At 36.3% G+C, this 19,710-nt stretch overlaps 1 protein-coding gene across 1 annotated transcript in view; it reads right to left on the minus strand.

Moving 5' to 3' along the window:
- ARAP2 (ArfGAP with RhoGAP domain, ankyrin repeat and PH domain 2) overlaps positions 1 to 19,710 on the minus strand; it is a 131,270-nt gene that overhangs the window by 71,230 nt on the left and 40,330 nt on the right. The window contains exons 9-12 of the mRNA XM_063336482.1: positions 5,631 to 5,746; positions 4,287 to 4,486; positions 3,432 to 3,517; positions 2,596 to 2,778 (exon numbers count right to left, since the gene is read on the minus strand). Coding sequence (XP_063192552.1) covers positions 2,596 to 2,778; positions 3,432 to 3,517; positions 4,287 to 4,486; positions 5,631 to 5,746 — 585 coding nt within the window. The remainder of the gene's footprint in view (positions 1 to 2,595; positions 2,779 to 3,431; positions 3,518 to 4,286; positions 4,487 to 5,630; positions 5,747 to 19,710) is intronic.

Raw genomic sequence — 19,710 nt, forward strand, 5'->3', positions numbered from 1 at the left:
GAATTTATTGGCAACAAGTACATGTAATTTAGATGGAAATCATTTCACCTCCAATATAGCTCCCCAGCATTTTCAAAGACCATAAACTCTGAGAAGTAGCAGGAGTTATGAAGTATGGTCTGAATCTAGAAAAAAGCAGCAACAACAAAAAAAGAAAACCCAAAAACATCATGAACCCAAACCCTGCAAGGTGTTGCTGCCACAAGTTTCATGTGGGAAGGATAACATGAACTAATAGAACTGGAGGGGAAGCTTGTTGTTTATTTACATTAAAAATTCCCCCTCATTTTCCTTCACACACCAAACTACTAAAGAAAAAAACCCCAACTTATTATTTCAGACCTCAAAAATTCAATCAAAGAGACAAGATTTGATCCTTAAATTCTATTACTAGGAAACAGACTGAAATTCATACATAGTTTTTCAAAACTATGGTCACAGTCAATAAAGCAACTATTCTTTAGGGTATCTTCATACTTGACCATCTTCCTTGAGATTTAAAGATCTCACCACATGCTAAAACATCAGTCCCATTCATTTCTGTATACGCAAAGACAGATAAACATAACAATTTTTTTTCCTCAAAATCTTGATCGAAAATCTTAAAACCAGGACTAACTACACAATTACAGCAATCTATTCCATAACAATTCATATGATTTAATAGGTATTTAAATAACTCAGTTAATGAATTAGTTTTTCTGAAATTATTAAGGCAGAAGTCACTCAACACAAGAAAAGGACTACTCCAAAATTCAGCTACTCTAATAAAAATAGACTGTGTCCAGTTCTGGGCTCCCCGGTTCAAGAGGGACAGGGAACTGCTCGAGAGGGTGCAGCAAAGGGCTACAAAGGTGATTACAGGATTGGAACACCTCTCTTATGAAGAAAGGTTGATGGATTTTGGTCTCTTCAGTCTGGAAAAAAGACGGCTGAGGGGGGACCTTATCAACACTTATAAATACTTAAAGGGTGGGTGTCAGGAGGATGGGGCCAGGCTCTTTTCAGTGGTGCCTGGGGACAGAACAAGAGGTAATGGGCACAAACTTGAGCATAGGAAGTTCCATCTAAACACGAGAAGGAAAATCTTTACTCTGAGGGTGGCAGAGCACTGGAACAGGCTGCCCAGAGAGGTGGTGGAGTCTCCGTCTCTAGAGACATTCAAAACCCACCTGGACGCGTTCCTGTGCAACCTGCTCTAAGACGACCCTGCTCTGGCAGGGGGGTTGGACTAGATGATCTCCAGAGGTCCCTTCCAACCCTGACCATTCTGTGATTCTGTGATACATATCCAGCAGGCATGAGATGACAAGTCAGACAGTCCAGTAAAAGTTCTAGAATTACTTGGCAATTACAACCTTATTACATGGTAATTTCATATCTCTATAGAACATTTGACCATTATATCTGATATTTTGCTCAGTAGTTAAATGAGTAATTGACAGACACTCTTCCCCACCATGAACAAAAAACTGATTTCAGAAAAATCAAGCCTGTAAAACACAGAGCTATTTTCTATGGTCTGCATTTACAATACTAAATAAAGTCTCTTGCACAGCTGCTACCAATACCAAATGCTTTATTTTGCTAAGACATAGAGTTCCCCATGAAGCCCTAAAGTGTTTCCCAATTCCAATGAAATGCAAAAAAACCTATATTCAAGCTATACAGTAAGATGGTTCTATACTTTGGCAAGAGGTGTTTTAATGACAACTATTCTTACATGCCCTTATTTCAACTTACGTGTATAACTAACATACAACTTATAAATTGTACAGAAATTAACACTTCCTTTGTGACACAATAACCATTGAACAAATGAGACCTCTCTAGATGAGACCACAATAACTTTTAAATGTTACTGCCTCCCCACCTCTGCATACCCTTTGAGATGATTTGACTCATGTAATTGAATGCATTATCATTGTAATATATATGCTTCTTCTATATTCATAAACCCTAAACAATCATGACTCTGAAATCAACAAATTTTAGAAGTCAGTCAAATGGACATCAAAAATTACACACAAATTGATAATTATAATTAGCTTTTTCTACGTTATAACTGTAAAGAATTTGTGTTATTACTGTAAAAGGAAACAGTGAGAACACACATTTTTCATCATTAATTCTAGTTTGTTTCATTTCCAATTAGCTACAAGCTACTATATGAATGTGCATGAGCTTCTTTCACCATTGATAGCACTGAATCATCTAATGTACTGGAATGTTAGATGTCAGACATAGAAGATATCAAAAACACACCAAGAAGGAATCTAAAGAAGTGAAGTGGGAATGTGCATCCCTAGAGTGCGTATTTGAAGAAAAATAAAGATCCATATTCATTGATCCCTCTGGAAGACGTATTACAGGCACCATATAGTTACCTTAACCTTTTACAAACAAACTGGAAAAACTAGGAACTAAGAAGTCATAAAATGAATCCTGTAAAGGCTCCAAGACAACCCTTATTCAGTTCTGTGAGAATGTCACTCAGGATTCTGAGTTTAGTTCTTACCAGTTTAACAAGATGACCAAACACAGATACAATACAATATAAATAGTCTGGTATGGGCTTACCCATTCTAATATTACCTTATTCAACTGTTCCTTGGTTTTGTAGTGAAAAGGTGCTTTCCTAAATTTTCCCTCTTTGTATTTTTGTGTAATGAATTCCATCCTTTTTTCTGCAGGGGCATCCATATGCAGCTGTTCTTCTGGAGGAAGATTTCCTGCCCAAAAACTGTTTGCCCTCTTATTTCCAATGATGATAAAGAGCTGGATGAGGTGCAAGAAAAAAAAAAAGCGAAAGACCATGAAGGATATGAAGCTAGCCTCTAAATAGTTTTCAGCTGCTAAAAAGAAAAGAAAACTCCCTGCAGGAGACGGAAGCCTCTCTCAGTCACTGCCTATGGTCATCTACAAATCTGTAGTCATCATTTATCATCAACAGCAAATAAGCTTTACAAGGCTAACCAGTTATAGTATTTCAATACATATTAGAACATACCAGTAAAACGTCAGAGAAAACTAGCATATGTTTCAAAGAAAACACTGCTGACTCGACCCTCTCTATCACACCATTTTTTAACACCCCAAGCAACTAAACTGGTGGCGAGACGTTTCCTTTCTTTTCCCCTTCTCAATAGTGCCCATCAAGGTTGCTCTCAAAAACATTTTATTTCTTTTTCCGCAAAAAACCTAGATGCTTGGAGAAATACTAAGAAAAATTCTGCAGATCGTTATCAAAACAAATGAATATTTTGAATGACACAAAGGTATATTATTCCAGGAAACCTTAAGTTTACTGTAACAGCAGCATGTTATTTAGCAGCTATACGTTCAGTTTTCTTGTGAATAAAGCAATAAATAACTCCTACGCATACACTAGTTTTCAAGATGGAACAAAGAGTTAGAGTATCACAACATACCTCAATAAGTTCATTGCTCCAAATGCTGGCATCCATCTTTAAACTCCGGACCTTTGAATCTCTTGGTCCCAAAGATCTGTGCTGTCCTGAAAATCCAAGAGTATTTTTACTTAACTAAAGCACTTAAGCTAGGTTTCTCTTCTGTTAAAAAAAAATAAATTAATGAAGACAGATTTATTCTAGTTGCTATTTCTAAAAAAGGCTGGGTTTGACATTTCAATATAAAACAAAAGCACCAACACACCCCTCCCCCCCAGTTAAAAAAAATAAATAAAAAATGGCTTACATTTGATAGTAATGAATAAATAAAGTAGGCTGCCTGGTGCAGAATACATTTGGGAGGGTTTGTTTTGAAAGAAAGCCTAGAGTTATAAACAATTTCCCTGAATCTACTGCTTAAGCACATATTTAAATATAAAACATGGTAGAACTGGATTTTTGGTAGTATCTGAAAAAGCTATTGTCAGTAAAATATGCCCTGATGTAATAGAATTAATACCTCAAATTTATACACTAAAAATTGTTATCCTTTGGCATCCAGCCTTGCAAAAGCCAGCCATTTACCATGAAATGCTAGTGTGTCTTAATTTCCACTAATTGTGAAGGATTATTCATCTGAGGGAAACCAATCATCTTACAGACCTGTCATTTATGCATGGAAGTGCTTTAGAATAAGGATGACCTTGCTATTAAAAAAAAAAAAAAAGAAAGAAAAAAGTAATGTTCACTTTTTGTTTGTCAAAACTTTCACAAGGATGGCAGTGTAAAAAAGAAAAAAAACAATTCAAGGACACACAGAGATATGCAAATATGACATTTTGTAGAACCCACACGGTCTGTCATTAATTACTCTACCTGCGCACTTCTTGCAAATGACAACACAGAGATTGATGGATGCCCAGTCAGGACTCGGAGCTTTACAGTCAGCACAGCTCCTGTTGGACTCATTGAACCAAATCTTCTCAGCTACTTCATAATCAGACAGAGTTTCTGCTATTGATTGCTGCAGTGCTTCAATCCAGTCTTGTTTCTCTCTTTCCGACTCTGCTGTAAAGCTGAAACAATTGACTTTTCTGTGTTATTGATCTTTATTTTAAAGCCCAATTAAACATAGCCTGTAGTGTCTCTTATTACATTTACACCCAAAATCACAGTCAAAAAATCTTCCTTTACACAGATACAAATACCAAGATGAAATGTATTATTTTGTATTTTTAGTCAATGAAGACTCCCTTCGTTTTTGTGTTCAGTTTTCAAGAAAATCATTACTAGCATGAGCTACATAGCTTTTGTAACGTTCAAGTTACATTCCTGAGTTACTTTCAATCTTTCTATGTTACTACATACCAAACTTAATGCCTGAACTTTAACAAAAGCATAGAATGATCTAAGGAAACACGGAGACTTCCTGAGGAGTAACAAACTTGCTAACTACAACAGCCAAAAAATGCTTTTCATTTAAATTGATCTTTTTGAAAAATATAAATAATAATAAGCAAACACCAACATGGTGATGGCGGAGAGAAGCTCAAAGAATTAGCTACCTACCATCTAGCCACAGATTCAAATCACTGATCAAAGCTAATTTACCTGCTACTCTAGTGGACTGAGAATGAAAGGAAATTCTTTGCTAACATTTAGCAAACCCACGAGAACAAAGTGATTTCTTCTTCTCCTGCATTACTGAGATTTCATCTAAGAAACGCTGCAACACTTAAGAAAAGGCTTTTATTAGCATATATTCTTATTTTCTTAAACATCATTACAAGTCCCAGCATCAGCCAAAGTGAAACATTCTACTGATTGCAATGGAGGATTTCTACAAGGGATGGCACATGATTGATTCATTTCTTTTAGAATGAAATGTTTACTATTAAATGGCTGCAACATTATTTCACTACTACAGTTTATTATTCTTTAAGATGGAGTCAGGTTGTTAAAGTGACTTTTTTTTCTTCTGCCTTTGCACAGAATGAACAAAGAAGGCTAAATAAAAATACAAATCTGTGGGCATAGGAGGTAACAGATGAAGTACACAGCTAAACAAAGGAGAGAAAATCCTTCTGTTTTTTTTAAAAGAACATGCTGAGCATTCTTAATAAAAATATTGCCTTTTCATCTAAACTAGATAAGTCTTTGTAGTGTGAAGCAAGTATTTCTTGAGTGCATTTTTTGTAACGTAAATATTAAAGTTCTCACCTAAAGCTTTTATAAGGAGTAATTATTTCAAAAGATTGCTTTGCAGTCCGATCCACTTGTTTTACATTTGCCACGTTCATAGGGATTAAAGTGATACCAAATCCTGTTTTAAAATCCTATAAGAAAAGACAATAAGTTCAGGGTTTTATCATTCAAGAATCAAACATGTATAGAATAATTAAATCAGCATGGTCCAAAAAGACAAGGTCAGTAATACACATTTTGGGCACAACACGCAAGCTCCTTCTAATTCATTAATGGATAAATAAACCTATACTAAATATACTAAACTATACTAAACCACTATGCTTCTAATTGCTGAAATGACCTTACTTGATTGTTAGTAGGAGAAAAAATGCACACTGTAACTATTAATAAAGGAAAAAAAGGTTAAATAATAGATTGCATTAAAATGTGGATCCAAAACTACAGAATTATCTAGCTTAAGTCATGCTTTAGTGACTAAATAATGTTTATACATCTAAATCTTTCTCATTGACAGCAGTTTTGCCTGCTTTTAAACAGACTGTTTTAACAAATAGAATATATTATGTATAAAATTCTTTCTTAAACTTTTGGTTGGTCATGTTTCTGATGTATTAGATGAACTAAACATGTCAAACACATCTGAAAAAAGTCCTATGCAGCAGCTAAAATAGACAAAGGGTTATCCGTTACTCAATTATTAAAAATGCTAAGTATTTTTGCCTTAAACCAAGAGAAATTATCTTTTTCCCCCTCCCCTGCATGGATCAATTTTACATTAACACAGTTGGGAAATAAAATGTTCAGTGAGCTCTTGTGAGGCTCTCTCAAATGCACGCGTTTTGGAAACAGATAGGCACATATGTGTACAGATTCTGATCTATTCGGAACACCATCAGAACCTCCTTCTTAAACTGCTTTAGATGTTCATCTAGTGGTAGTCAGTTCCACACGTTAATTTCTGGAAACATTAGCATACTTCTTGGAAACAGTAACTGCATCAGAAACAAAAACAAACTACATCACCCAAGCAAACAGCCAAGTCCACTGATCTTGCCATCTGCAAGATGTTCACCAAGTTAACTCTCACATAACAAGTAGTTGGGTATAGGCTGATAAAAGTATGAGCACTGGAGGCGAAAAGCTCCAGAGTTACCTGCCTGTGCAGAGGGGACTGTTCTTCTAGTAAATACATATTTAAACCTGCACCACTGACAAGTTTCTCGTCATAAGATTTTCAAATTTTCTGAGTGTTGAAGCTCACCTGGAGAAGATACTTCACAAAACGCTTTTCACTTCATTCCCTTATTTCAGATATGACCAAATAAAAGTATTATTTTAATCATGACTGATAAGGCTAAATCCAACATAAAACACACATTTGGGTCTATGCACAAGTGGAAATACTAATTATATCATATCAGGCATTGAAGAGAATTATGCCCCAAAAGGCATTATAGCATTTATTTTAAGATGAGATTTTTAAAATGCCATCATTTCCACTGACTAAACGTAGTGTGGGATAAGTCAGCTAATGCTTCCTTCCCAGACTGCTTATTAAGAATTTTTATTTTTTTTACCTTCGTTACCTTTGGAAGTAATGGTGTGGAACCCAGGTGTGGATTTCAGCACAAACCTTTATAAAAAGTAGTAACTTTTCAACAAGGACCCTGGCTTAGCCACTCCTCATATAATATATTTTTTTAATATTGTTACCCTTTTTCTCCCCTCATATCCCTTAACATAGACATTTTTATTCTCCCCCCTCATCTTCAGCCCTCACCTCATTTTCCTATAAATCAAAGGTTTTCATACTGACACATCTGCCTTACAAGGGAGCAGAGAGTGATGTGAAGCCTACACAGCCCCTAATTCATCCTCAAAGATCAGTTCTATGGGAAAAGAGTGGGCAGAATAATCTCTTTCAGTATGAACCTGACAGCATACTCTGTAGCAGTGAAGCATTCTTAAAGTCAGACATAACCAGTGAGAAAAACAGTGAAAAAGAAACAGAAGCATGAGTAAAAAAAGATTGAGGATACAAAAATACCAGATTTTTATTTCTATTAGCAGCAGTGTCTTAAATCAAATGAGGAAAATGAAAAAAAAAAACCAACCCACAAACTTTAACTTTCTGGAATTAAGTGGTTTGTATTTCTGAGATGTAAATTGGACACAGGTTTCATTTGTTGGTTTCAATTATTTCAAATATTTGGACTTAAGAAGTCCTGATTTTTAAAGGACCCATAACAAGGCTATTCTTGTACCTGAACAACAGTGCAGTGCATTCTTTGTTATTTAAATAACAGCTGAATGATTGCCAGAAGTCATGGTTAATAGGAGTTCAATATACACTTCGGTCCAGGTTAGAGTTTACTGAAGGTAAATGATGAATAATGAGGATGACTGAAATAATTACCATACTGAGCCAGATCAGAAGTTCACCTAGTACACTGCCCTTTAAGCACTTGCTACTGGCAACTGTCATAAAAAGAATGTAAATAAGAAAAGGTTTTCTTATTTTCCCAGTTTTTCCCAAACATTTCCTCCCAAGATGAGGAAAATTTTCCTCATTTTCCCAAACAAGCCTCCAGCAATCTAAGGGCTTCCAGCTCAGGAAGTCCCTGTGCAAACAGCTACTGCAAAGCCATCATACTTACTAGCCATTGACAGCCACATCCTCAAGGAATTTAAACAAATGAATTCTTTGAGGCCTCCCCAGCATCCTACTTCATAAATTTACCAAATATTAATTGTACAAAAAAGTAGTTCCTTTTGTGCATGTATGCTGGGGTTTTTTTTGCCTGATAACCGAGAATTTCCTTACGTGACATTAGAGAAAAGCATCGATAACTAAACTTTATTCATCTATCTATTCCATACTACTCCTTCTTGAAAATCTCTATCCTATATTTCCTTCAGTCTTTTCTTTTTCATACCTTCAAGGAGCTAGCTGTGCTCACCTTCCTCCGAGCAAAAAGGGAGCAGGCTGCATGGAAGCACCCTGCAGGCCGAAGATGGCACACATTTATGTCTGCGAAGACAGTCGCCAAATTTTGTTGTACTGAACTTAACAATGCAGAACAAATAGAGCATTCTAGAAAGGAAATGTATTAATTTGAAAGTCTTTACCTTTATTTGGAGCACCATCCCTCCAAAATTTGCACACGTACCCAGTGTATGAACAATCCCACTGAAGGGAGAATAACTACTATCATGTTTTAAATTCAGCAAGCCTGTTAAGACCTTGCAGTACTGAATTTCAGTGTGAGGGATGTCAGAAAGGGTAAGAAATTAGAAGTGAGGAATATACTTTTCAGAACTGTAGATGGTGGCAAATTAACCAATTTCATTAGTACATTAGAGTACAGTTATTTCCATAATGGTTCAAACAAACTCTTTATGGTAACTGTGCAACACTTGGCATAAACTAGGTTTTGCGAGTGACAGGTACATGGGAATCTGATTTTCAAGGTTCAGAATTATATGCTTTCAGGAGTGCAGTCTTGTTCTCTCCTTCAGAAACCAAAGTGGGAATTGGTACAGGGAAGAAAGAAATGCTCCACTTCGAAAGATAAATTCATTTGAGTGCACAAGAGTACAATAGGGCCATTCAAGCACTATACAAAATGTACTGACAGCAAGACCAAGCAGTATCTTTTCAGAATAAGAATTTTCTTGCTTCTACGGACTGAAAGCTCATTGTTTCAGATAGATAAAACTGTGTTAGACTTTCTGAAAAACAAAGGACAGTTTAAGATCATTCAAAAATGCACAGAGAAAGCTGAGGGTTTGTTTCTTTTTTTTTTTTTAAATATAGGTATGTCCTAAATGTCTGTATTTATACTAGCTTAATGAATTTGAAGAAAGGTTGAAAAATGGGTTGACAATAAAAGCTTTTCAAAAAAAAAAAGAAAAAAAAAACAAACCACAAATTCTTTACAGATATAATAACAGATCAATAATACTCACTAAACAGCACAGTTAACTGAAGGCTAAAAATACTAATATGGGAAAATAGTTAACTCTGAGATGAGTACTGGCTTTCTGGTAAGCTGTTGCTCCTTCCTGAAGGAGGAATGATTATAACGTGTGAGTCCTGCTCTCATTATCACCCCTGTCTGAAAAAGACAAAACCCATGAAAACCTGTCATCTGTATATAAACTGTGAAATTATAGAACTTCTTTTTTTAAAACGTATCTTTAACACGTATCTATAAAGCGCGTATCAGCGTACTGAATTGCTTTCTGTTATGTATTAACTTTTCATAGGCAAAAGCTACCCTGAGACAGGCTTTACTAACCTTTGATTCTATTCTGGATCAAAATCAAGGAGCTTCAAAATTAGTCTCATACTTTTTCTAATATATCACCATTCTTTTACAGACACAGAAATAAACACTAAGGTTAAGGAAAACTTAAGAATACGTATGAATAAAATCATGCGGCTACCCCTAAACAAGTGTAATTTTCAGAGTTGCTGAACGCACAACTTTTGGTAGGTTTTCTTAAAAATAAATACAGTCCTAGGCATCTTTCTTTATGGAATTCTTAAACAAATCTGTAATTAGAGGCTGAAGCTTGTGGCTCTCAGTTAATTAAGAGAACTTCTCTACAAAACTACTCTTCTTCTCCCTGGAAAGTATAATACTTTTTCTTTCTTTTTTTAGTTTTCCCTCCACTCAGTTTTGCACTAGTAACACTTGGGCTGGCATTCCTGTTGGTTTAGACAAACCAAAATTCATCTGAACACAGGTGTTCTAGAGCTGCTGCTTGCCTTCCTTAGCTTCTACTGTTTTAGCAGTTATAATCATGTCTTTGGATGCGCTGCCTTTTATGAATCTAACATAGCTTCCACACTATATAAAGTTGATGAGAAAAAAAAAAAAAAAGACTCAGAAAACATCTTGGAAAAACCCAACTGCAATTATAAGTTTATCCTTATCCCTCACGTAAAAATTCTTGGAAATAAATCCCAAGTGTTATTTTAAAGATTAACTGACTCTATTCACATTAGAAATATCGGTCCATATTTTTATCTCAGTTTTTTGCTGGAGGACTAAGAGGATAACAGCAACAGCAGAGAAAAAAGAAAATTGCTGCCATGATTTCAAGAGAATATGTTCCTACACAGACACACACACACGCATATACATACATATGTAAATATATATTTGTAGCATATTTTGAAGTACAGAAAGTACAGAACTCTGAAGTACAGAAGTAGCACTGGTGTATGCCGGGAGCACAGTGCTTTTGGAAATTGCTACGTCAACTGAGTATTCTCACTGCACACCAGTTTCCATCCTGTGAATTAAGAGATCACGGTTCCTCTGCTTTTTTTGTCTTTGGCTGTCTAATCTTGAGATCATGCAATATTTAAGGGTGTGTGCACGCACACACACATGCATGTATATATATATATAAAATAAGGCTCCAATAATTAACAGGTACCAGATAAACAACAAGAAGAATATACTACATATAAGCATATATATACATACACGTATGTATATGTATGTGTGCATTTATATATGCACACATACTTTTTTTTTAACATCCAACCTTTTTACCATTCTACCACTAATTTACATATTTGTGACACTACTTTTGTCCTATTGCCCATACACAAAAGGTTCTTGACCTTTAATCGCAGTATCTCTAATCAGAGTTCCAAAATACGACCTTACATGTTTCCTTGAATTTACCTTTGCTATTTACAATAGCTCTTTAGGTTTACTTTGGGGAAGCTACCACAAAGTTTGTGACAATTAGACTAAGACTTATTTCTGAAAGATCTGAGAATTCCCTTAACAATTTAACATGATTTAGACTTTTCCTTCATTCTAGCCCCATGGCATTTGATTCCCTTCAAACAAGCAAATTATTCTAGAGAGATTAAAAGCCAGCAACTAGAATTCTTCAGATAAAGCAATCGTAGTTTCTCTCCTCTCCTCCTTAATTGGATGTATGCATTTCAGCCTTTCCAGCTATGAAGGAAGGCTAATTTCTGCAACAGAAAGGTGGGGAAAATTTGTTTCCGTGTTAATGAAAAATTAAGACATATTTATGTATTAGAGTTTGAGAAACAGTGACTAGTAATGCAGATATTGCTTTGATGAGACTAATTCTTCTCCACAAGTTTATATTGATTTCCTCTCCTTTTAAACTATACTTAGGCTTAGCCTCCCCAGTTACCTTTCATCAGGCTTTTCAAATCTTTAGAGACTTACATCCCTCATCACAGCCTGAAGTCTTTTAATATAGATTTTAGGCGATAGTTAACGTATCACGGACTGGAACAAAAACCACAACGAGCAGAAACTTATGTACTTTCTCTTACAGTTTTCCTAATGAGCTCTGAAAATGAAACCGCGGTGAAGCATATAGTATATAATTACACACACACAAAAAAAATCATGTTAAAAGAACATGCAGTTTGCTGACTCAAGCCATGATGAGCAAGGAGATGCTAGAATTCAAGTTGTCTGTGCATGTTAACTCCGTACCTTCATGCTCATCTGTTATGATATGTGAGGTAGTGACATCATCAGTTTTAGGGTCTTTACTTAGCTAAGCAAAATTCCTGCATCCTGTAATAGAACCACTTGAAAATGTGCATTCACAGCCCAAAAAGCCAACCACATCCAGGGCTGCATTGAAAGAAGCGTGGCCAGCAGGTTGAAGGAGGTGATTGTCGCCCTTTACTCCGCTCTCATGAGACCCCATCTGGAGTACTGCATCCAGCTCTGGGGCCCTCAACGTAAGAAGGACATGGACCTGTTGGAGCGAGTCCAGAGAAGGGCCACAAAGATGATCAGAGGGCTGGAGCACCTCTCCTATGATGACAAGCTGGGAGAGTTGGGGTTGTTCAGCCTGGAGAAGAGAAAGCTCCGAGGAGACCTTATAGCAGCTTTGCAGTACCTGAAGGGGGCCTATAGGAGAGACGGGGAGGGACTCTTTATGAGGGAGTGTGATGATAGGACAAGGGGTAACGGTTTTAGACTGAAAAAGGGTAGATTTAGATTAGATATTAGGAAGAAATTCTTTACTGTGAGAGTGGTGAGACACTGGAACAGGTTGCCCAAAGAGGTTGTGGATGCCCCATCCCTGGAAGTGTTCAAGGCCAGGCTGTATGAGGCTTTGAGCAGCCTGGTCTAGTGGGAGGTGTCCCTGCCCATGGCAGGGGGGCTGGAACTGGGTGATCTTTAAGATCCCTTCCACCTCAAACCATTCTATGATTCTGGTTCTATCATTATTGCAAAACATTTTGTAATGAGAACCTGAGATCCATAATCTTGGAGGTTAAAAAGAAGCACGAGAGCAAAAAGCGAGAAGGGTGACATCACTCCACATCATTGCATTATAAAGAAATCTAGTACATATACTTTGAGATGGATCTATGATGAAAGCCAACACAGAAGAATGGGGGCAACTAAGAGATTTGTTTCAAAAATGCATTCCCGACCAACACTCTAAGGTAGTTACAACCTTAGATGTTACTTTTCATGTAAGTTACAAACCTCTCTCTTCACTTACTACAAAATTAATTCATAATCCTCACTTCAGCGACTATGTGTGTGTATTGATACTGCAAAATACAATTTTAAGTCACTTGGTTATGCACCACCAGGCCCATGCCTTGCTTGTTGTATGGGATGGATCTAGGACACACAAAGATGAAAGCCCCCTTCCTGTATAGGCTGCAAAATACAAAAAAAGCAGGATCACATAATTTAAGTGACTGATTACTATCCTGGAGAGTTAGCTCTTATCTTTGCCTTTGCCAATTTCTACTCAGTATAAATCAAAAGCCTTAGCATACAGTCATTTCACTGTACATTTTTCATTTTCTAGTACCTGACTTTATGCTCTAGGGTTTGATTTGCAGAACTGCTGAGCAACTGGAACTTCAGCCGAAACCAATGAAAGCAGTATTTTGAGCAGGTATAGTTTGACTCAAAACTATTCCCTCCCAACCCCCCATAAATGACCGCGAAAACAGAGAATGCAAAATATATGGATATTTGAATCATCCATTCTGTTTCTCAGAACTGTGTGGTTATATGGAGGAGGCAATCGTGTTCCTTTACCTAACAGGGACTGATGAAAAATAAATTAATCATTGTTCCTCAAATAGCCAACCACAGCAATTACTGATCGTTTCCTCACAGAACATTCCTTTACTGGTGAAGGATTCTTTCTGTAAGGCACTTTTCAACAGTATGCAATAAAAAAGGCACAGGTTAATCCATGAAAAGAAATTAAAATTATCAAATAGGTACTAAGTAAACAATGCACTGAATAAGGTAGTAATCCCGTGGAAGAAAATAGTACATTGTAGTATCTACTGCACGATATTAAATTGTATAGACTTAATTGGATGAAAATAAGGTTTTAGAAATAAGCCCCATTTTCCCATGTTTACAGTGGGTGCACAAATCTATAATTGTGGTAATGTTATTTCACACAGACCTTTTTTGAATTGTCACAGGTTTTTAGCTAAGTTCTCCCCAAAACTGGTTTATATAATCACAGGAGCATCTGTGTCCCTACGTAAGTCCAAGTAAGGTTTTACTCTATATAGATGCCTGGCTTCAATCAAATTCAACATAATAGCAGCCAGCCACAGAATACCTCAGGTCTTAGGCAGATTTAAGGAATGTGAGTCAGAGCAGAGGACATGGACTCTAAGTTTCCCCACTCCCCTCCTCTCCAGTCCCAGACGGAAAGGCTCTAGTGTATGGTCACAGTGAATTAAGACAAGATGATACAATCTGGAAAGAGATATTCAAAGACGACAGCTACAAACAAATATGTAGATACACACATACACAAATTAAAAGCTTCCATTTCTTAGTCCTCAAAAACGAAGCAAGAAGATAACAACAGAGAGGAAAAGTTGTAATTCCAAATATTCACGAGTTTCTCACTTGTGCAGAAACATGCTGAAAGGAGGGAAAAAAAATCCACGCTGCAACCATGCCTTGCCATTACAAATAATTTGTACACATGCCATTTAGTGATGGTCCAATAACCTTTTCGTTATTTCTGAAACAACTTGTGTGAGCTGTTGCATCAATGCAGGGAACTGAATTCTACATAAAGTTGTACTTTTTAACATAAAGCAATTTAAAGCTATTACTGCAAAGCAGAGTTCATGACTTAAAGGTACCACAGTCATTTGCATTGCTGCTTTAGAAGAATACTGAAAGGTCTGAATTCTTCAACTATTCTACAAATCAGAGTTCAGCTGAGGTACAGAAAGCATGTTTCAGACCAAACTCCATTCTGCGTGCACGTGCTTTCTTTTTCTTGTCACTCAGCATATTCTAGGAAAGCAACAATCTCACACCTGAGGCCCACGAGGCAGAACCAAGCATCCAAAACAAGCTGGTAGCACTGCATACAAAACCTGCCTTGACATCTTCCCAAATACCCTGGCAGATACCAAGTAAGAGAGACAAAACTGCTCACTTTGTTACCAACCCCACACCGCCACGTAAAAGACAAGCGCAGACACAGCTCCAATTTGAACAATTATGGTAACTCGCTTCCAGCAGGGCTCCTCTGCAGCATGGAGCTCATTTAGAAATCAGCATCTTATTAGCTAGAGAGGCTGAAACAACTGCAGTCTGCCTGGGCTATGATCTGTAATTTTCCCGCTTCATGAAACATCATGAGATGGCATACAGATAGTGCAGCTAAATAAACATGTAAGTAAAATTCAAAGCCTGTCATGAGCAAGTACAGCCTATATTCAAGGCTTTCACTTTTATTCTTATTCCAGTGGCTATTTAGAACATTGCCTCATATTAAGAGAGACAATAGCGTTCCTTAAGATACCCAACTCATAGCATGTGGAAATTCCTTCCATTTCAGAGTTCATTTGTTGCTACTTGCTTCACGCATTTTTCATCCTAAACGGATGCCAGTTTAACATGTATGAAACCTATTTACCTGGAAATTCCTCAGTCTTCCTCACTTTTATTGTTTGACTCCTTCCACCTGCCTATGATTTCCCCCCCCCCCCCCCATTTTGCTGAAACAGGTATCCCTATAGCAACCATCTCAAACTCACAAATAGTTTTAAACACTTCCCCTGTAATGAGCACCGTGGGCACCTCTTGTTGATACAAGGACATTTTTAAACATAGCTATAACTACTGAAATCTTAAGTAGCCATCTGGACTCTTTTTTGGAATTGCTTCACAACTGGAAGCCTTCTTGGAAGATCTATCAAGACCGTTCTCTGGAGACCAGAAGTATCTGTGTAATTTAGAAGTACCACGTCCAGTTATGGTTTTCTGGATTCACATCTTTATAATTTTCTTGCTGAAGCTTTACATACACACCGAAGACCTTGTTATGTATTCATAGTCCAGACAAACTGCTACCAATGTGCTTGAACTCCTAGAGGAAGGGCAGATTGTGGATGTTTTCATGATATTTTAAAATCAAGAGCAGTGGTCATGCAGTATTGATGAATGTCTTTATAGACCTTTTTGTACAGTTATCACTGTACAATAGAAAAAACTGGTACGATACCCCCACTGGCATAGATGCCCTAATGAACCAAGAAAATCTCCAAGTAACAGAGTTCCTGCTTTCCTTCACATTTACCTGTGAAGATAAACAAATATGACATTGACCAGTAAAAAGTATCATTGACCAAGCACAATGCTTTTACTTACTGACTGCAAACAGTAAGGTGCTAAGACAATTAGTCCTCACGGTCTATATAGAAACTTATTTAATTTACTACCTCCCACTTTGGTAAAATAGAGTTTACTTCTGTGACATCACATTTCACAAGTAATCCAAAATTTCTCCTTCAATAACTATTAGCAAAAGTAACATTTCCTGATGGAGAAAGTTTTCCAAAGGTTTTTTTTACTCATTAATCTCCAAGTAACCTGCAAAATTCAAGGTGTTTACAAAGGATAATTAATGTCAAAAAAAAAAAAGAAAAAAAAGAAAATGTTTCAACACTTTTTTAAAGTGCCTAAGCAAATAGGATTAATTATGATGGACATTTTCACATCTTAAAAAAAAAAAAAAGGCTTTAAAAAAAAAGGGGGGGTGGGAGCATCTATGGTTTTTCCAAATACCCTAAATTTTGAACATACCCCATTTTATCATAGGTGGATCACTATGGGATTTCCCTGCTGATGTTAATAAAACTAACATTTCAGATTTCTAATCCTATCAAACTGAATGGCCCTTCTGAGATGAGGTAAGTTGCAACAAAAGACACCAAAAAAAATTCTTATTTGGAGTTTTTTTAATGAAATATGGAAAGCTCTGAATTGTGCTAACAGTACTTTTTCTAGCTAGGGAGATTTTAGATGCAGAGCCATGAAAAGCTGCACTTTAACAAGTGACATTATGATCTTCAATTTAAGAGAAAAAACAAATAATAAGCTAAGGAAAGTATACACCCACACAAAACTTTTTGGTCAGATGGTATAAATTCTCATCTGTTAAATAAATGTTCACCCTAGCAGAAAGGAGACACTAAACTCCACCAAATTTCAGATTTGCTTAAAATTTTAAATTCAGAATCTTTTGAAATATCAGAACCAAAATAGCAAAATAAATTTTCTTCTTTGAAAGACATAAACACATATTTAGTAGAACTGTATTTTCAATGTGTGCATGCATGCACAATAATTTTGAACAACTTGCCTTAGACTCCATGGAGGTACAGACATTTTCTAGAAGCCAGTATAAAGCCGCAGCTTCCCAGTATCACCTAGAATGAGAAACCTAAGGAGACCAAGCTATGATTTGTGAATTCTTCCCACTTCTGCAATAATTATTCCAAAACAGTGAAGAGACAGCAGCACCAACGTTTTTGCCACACATTCTTCTGTGCCTGGACCAAGAGAGGGCTGATGCCATGACAACAGCAATGTTTTTTGGTAAGCTTTTGATAAGCAAGAATCTTTCCTAAATCAGTCAGTCATTTCAGCATTTCCTCTCTTGAGAAGGCATCCTCCTCACATTTAGAGGAGGCATAGAGTGGCATTTTTTTTGTTCGGGTTTTTTTTTTTGAAGAATACACAGAAAGTATTTTGATTTTTCATAAAGAAAAATCAGTAATGGACACACATACAGCTACTGCTTAATAGCTACTGCTTTCACATTTGCCTACGCTTTTTGTCATGAGGTATGATTCCACATAAAAAAACCACTGTTAGTAAAAATGTAGATATATAAGAGCTTCACATATCAATGCAGTTTACAAATAAGCAATCTACTTCTCACTACTTAAATACTGAAATAGCTTGAGTATTAAATACTTGAAGTGTTTACTGAGCTCCTAGTAAACCCATCGTAAATAATTTTTATTATAAGTTCATATAAAAGCCATTGTCATTTGTTTTTAGTGATTTTAAAAAAAAATTTGATTGTACAATGATTAAAGCTAAGAAGGGCAACCATGACAGCTACACAATTTAACTAAAGGCATTCACAACTCAAAGAAAAACCCCATACAGTCACAGAGAAGCTATTCAATTATTTTTATGATAAGTCAAAAATTAAACAAGGGCCCAGCTCTAAATCATCTGCACTATAGTCAGGTTTCAGGACTGATTCTAGAATTAATATAGCCTTACAAAACCAAAATGACTTTGTCTTAATTAACAAAACAGTCTAAATTTTTATATCAGTCTTGCAAAACTCAAAAATTATGAACTAGAAGCACCTTATGTAAAAATCAAGTAAATTCAAGCTTGCAATAAAATTATTTTCTGCTAACGAGAAGCCAAGGCTAACATCCAACAGAAAAATACAAACGGTCAGTAAAAATATGGAGCTGCCACACTCCAAAGAAAAAACTATGACAAATTAAAAGTTAAAAAACTGGACACCAATCCTTCAAAAAACCCCACAACATACTTCTCTAGAATAACCGTCATATTCCGTGTTACTAACTAGAGATCTGATTGGTAGAAAGGGCACTAAAAAGTACATGATCTTTAACAAATTATCTCCGTTTACCTTTTCTACATTTATCTTCTGTTTGTTTCACTGAGCTTCCTGTTGTCACACAATGAACAATACAGGAAGGTCTTGTAGGTCCCAGAATAAACTACAGACACGCGGCTCCCTTGTAGCATAATGATTCCACCTGTCTCCTGTGTTCTTTTCACCTCTCAGGTCTTTCACTCCCATCCATCTCTTTACTCAAGGAAGAAATAAATCTTGCTCATCTGAATTTAATGAGACCCTGAAAAAGCAAAACTTGCCAGCAGCAATGTTAACTCTGTTTCAGAGCACATTCTTGGGGTGAAGCAACAGGCCTCAATCCCTACTTAAACTGTTATTCTAACACCATTAATAAACTGAGTAATGTAGCAATAGAAGCTTGACTTTCACATTTTGCAAGTTTACGAATTTATTTCCTCAGTGTTCTATTAGAACAACCTTCAAAACCATGCAATACTAAATAACAGTAATATGTGTATGTTTCAAAATATTTTTTTATGTTCAGATAAATCAAGATGTCTTACAAATCAGAGATTAGTAAAGTAAAGACTAGCACCTACAGTGGCATTTTGTTCATAGAAAGAGACAAAAAAAGTGAAGCATTGATTTACAGGCTGATCTAACAGCAAGATCCTGACCCAGACACCAGCAAACTGAACCCATTTCATGTCATAGTGAAGCACAGCTATGAAAAAGCTCATAACTGAAGCTATGCAGGCGCATTTCATCACACAAAAGTCACATCAAAATTGAAAAGGCTTGATCAAGGTAACACTGTAAAAGAAAATCTCACAAACAGTAAAATAGAACCAGAATTAGAATAATAAAATCACTCCATTTTGGGATATTCATAAACCCAGCAGCGCCATCTTGTACCAATTGCAGGTGAGGAGACTTGTAGCATTCTACAATGATGTTCAAGACCAGAAAATCTTCCAAAAAAATTCTTCTATTTTAGCAAGAATGGGCAGCTGCAATCTGCAAACACACTGAAGTTCAGAGAAGGTATATTTTCCCAGCACGACCACGCCATTTAAGAAACTAGGATGAACAGGAATTCAGGAATGAAACACAATACTGGACTAAAAATGAAAAACTG

This window comes from Chroicocephalus ridibundus, chromosome 5, assembly GCF_963924245.1.
Source record: "Chroicocephalus ridibundus chromosome 5, bChrRid1.1, whole genome shotgun sequence".
Taxonomy (NCBI): Eukaryota; Metazoa; Chordata; class Aves; order Charadriiformes; family Laridae; genus Chroicocephalus; species Chroicocephalus ridibundus.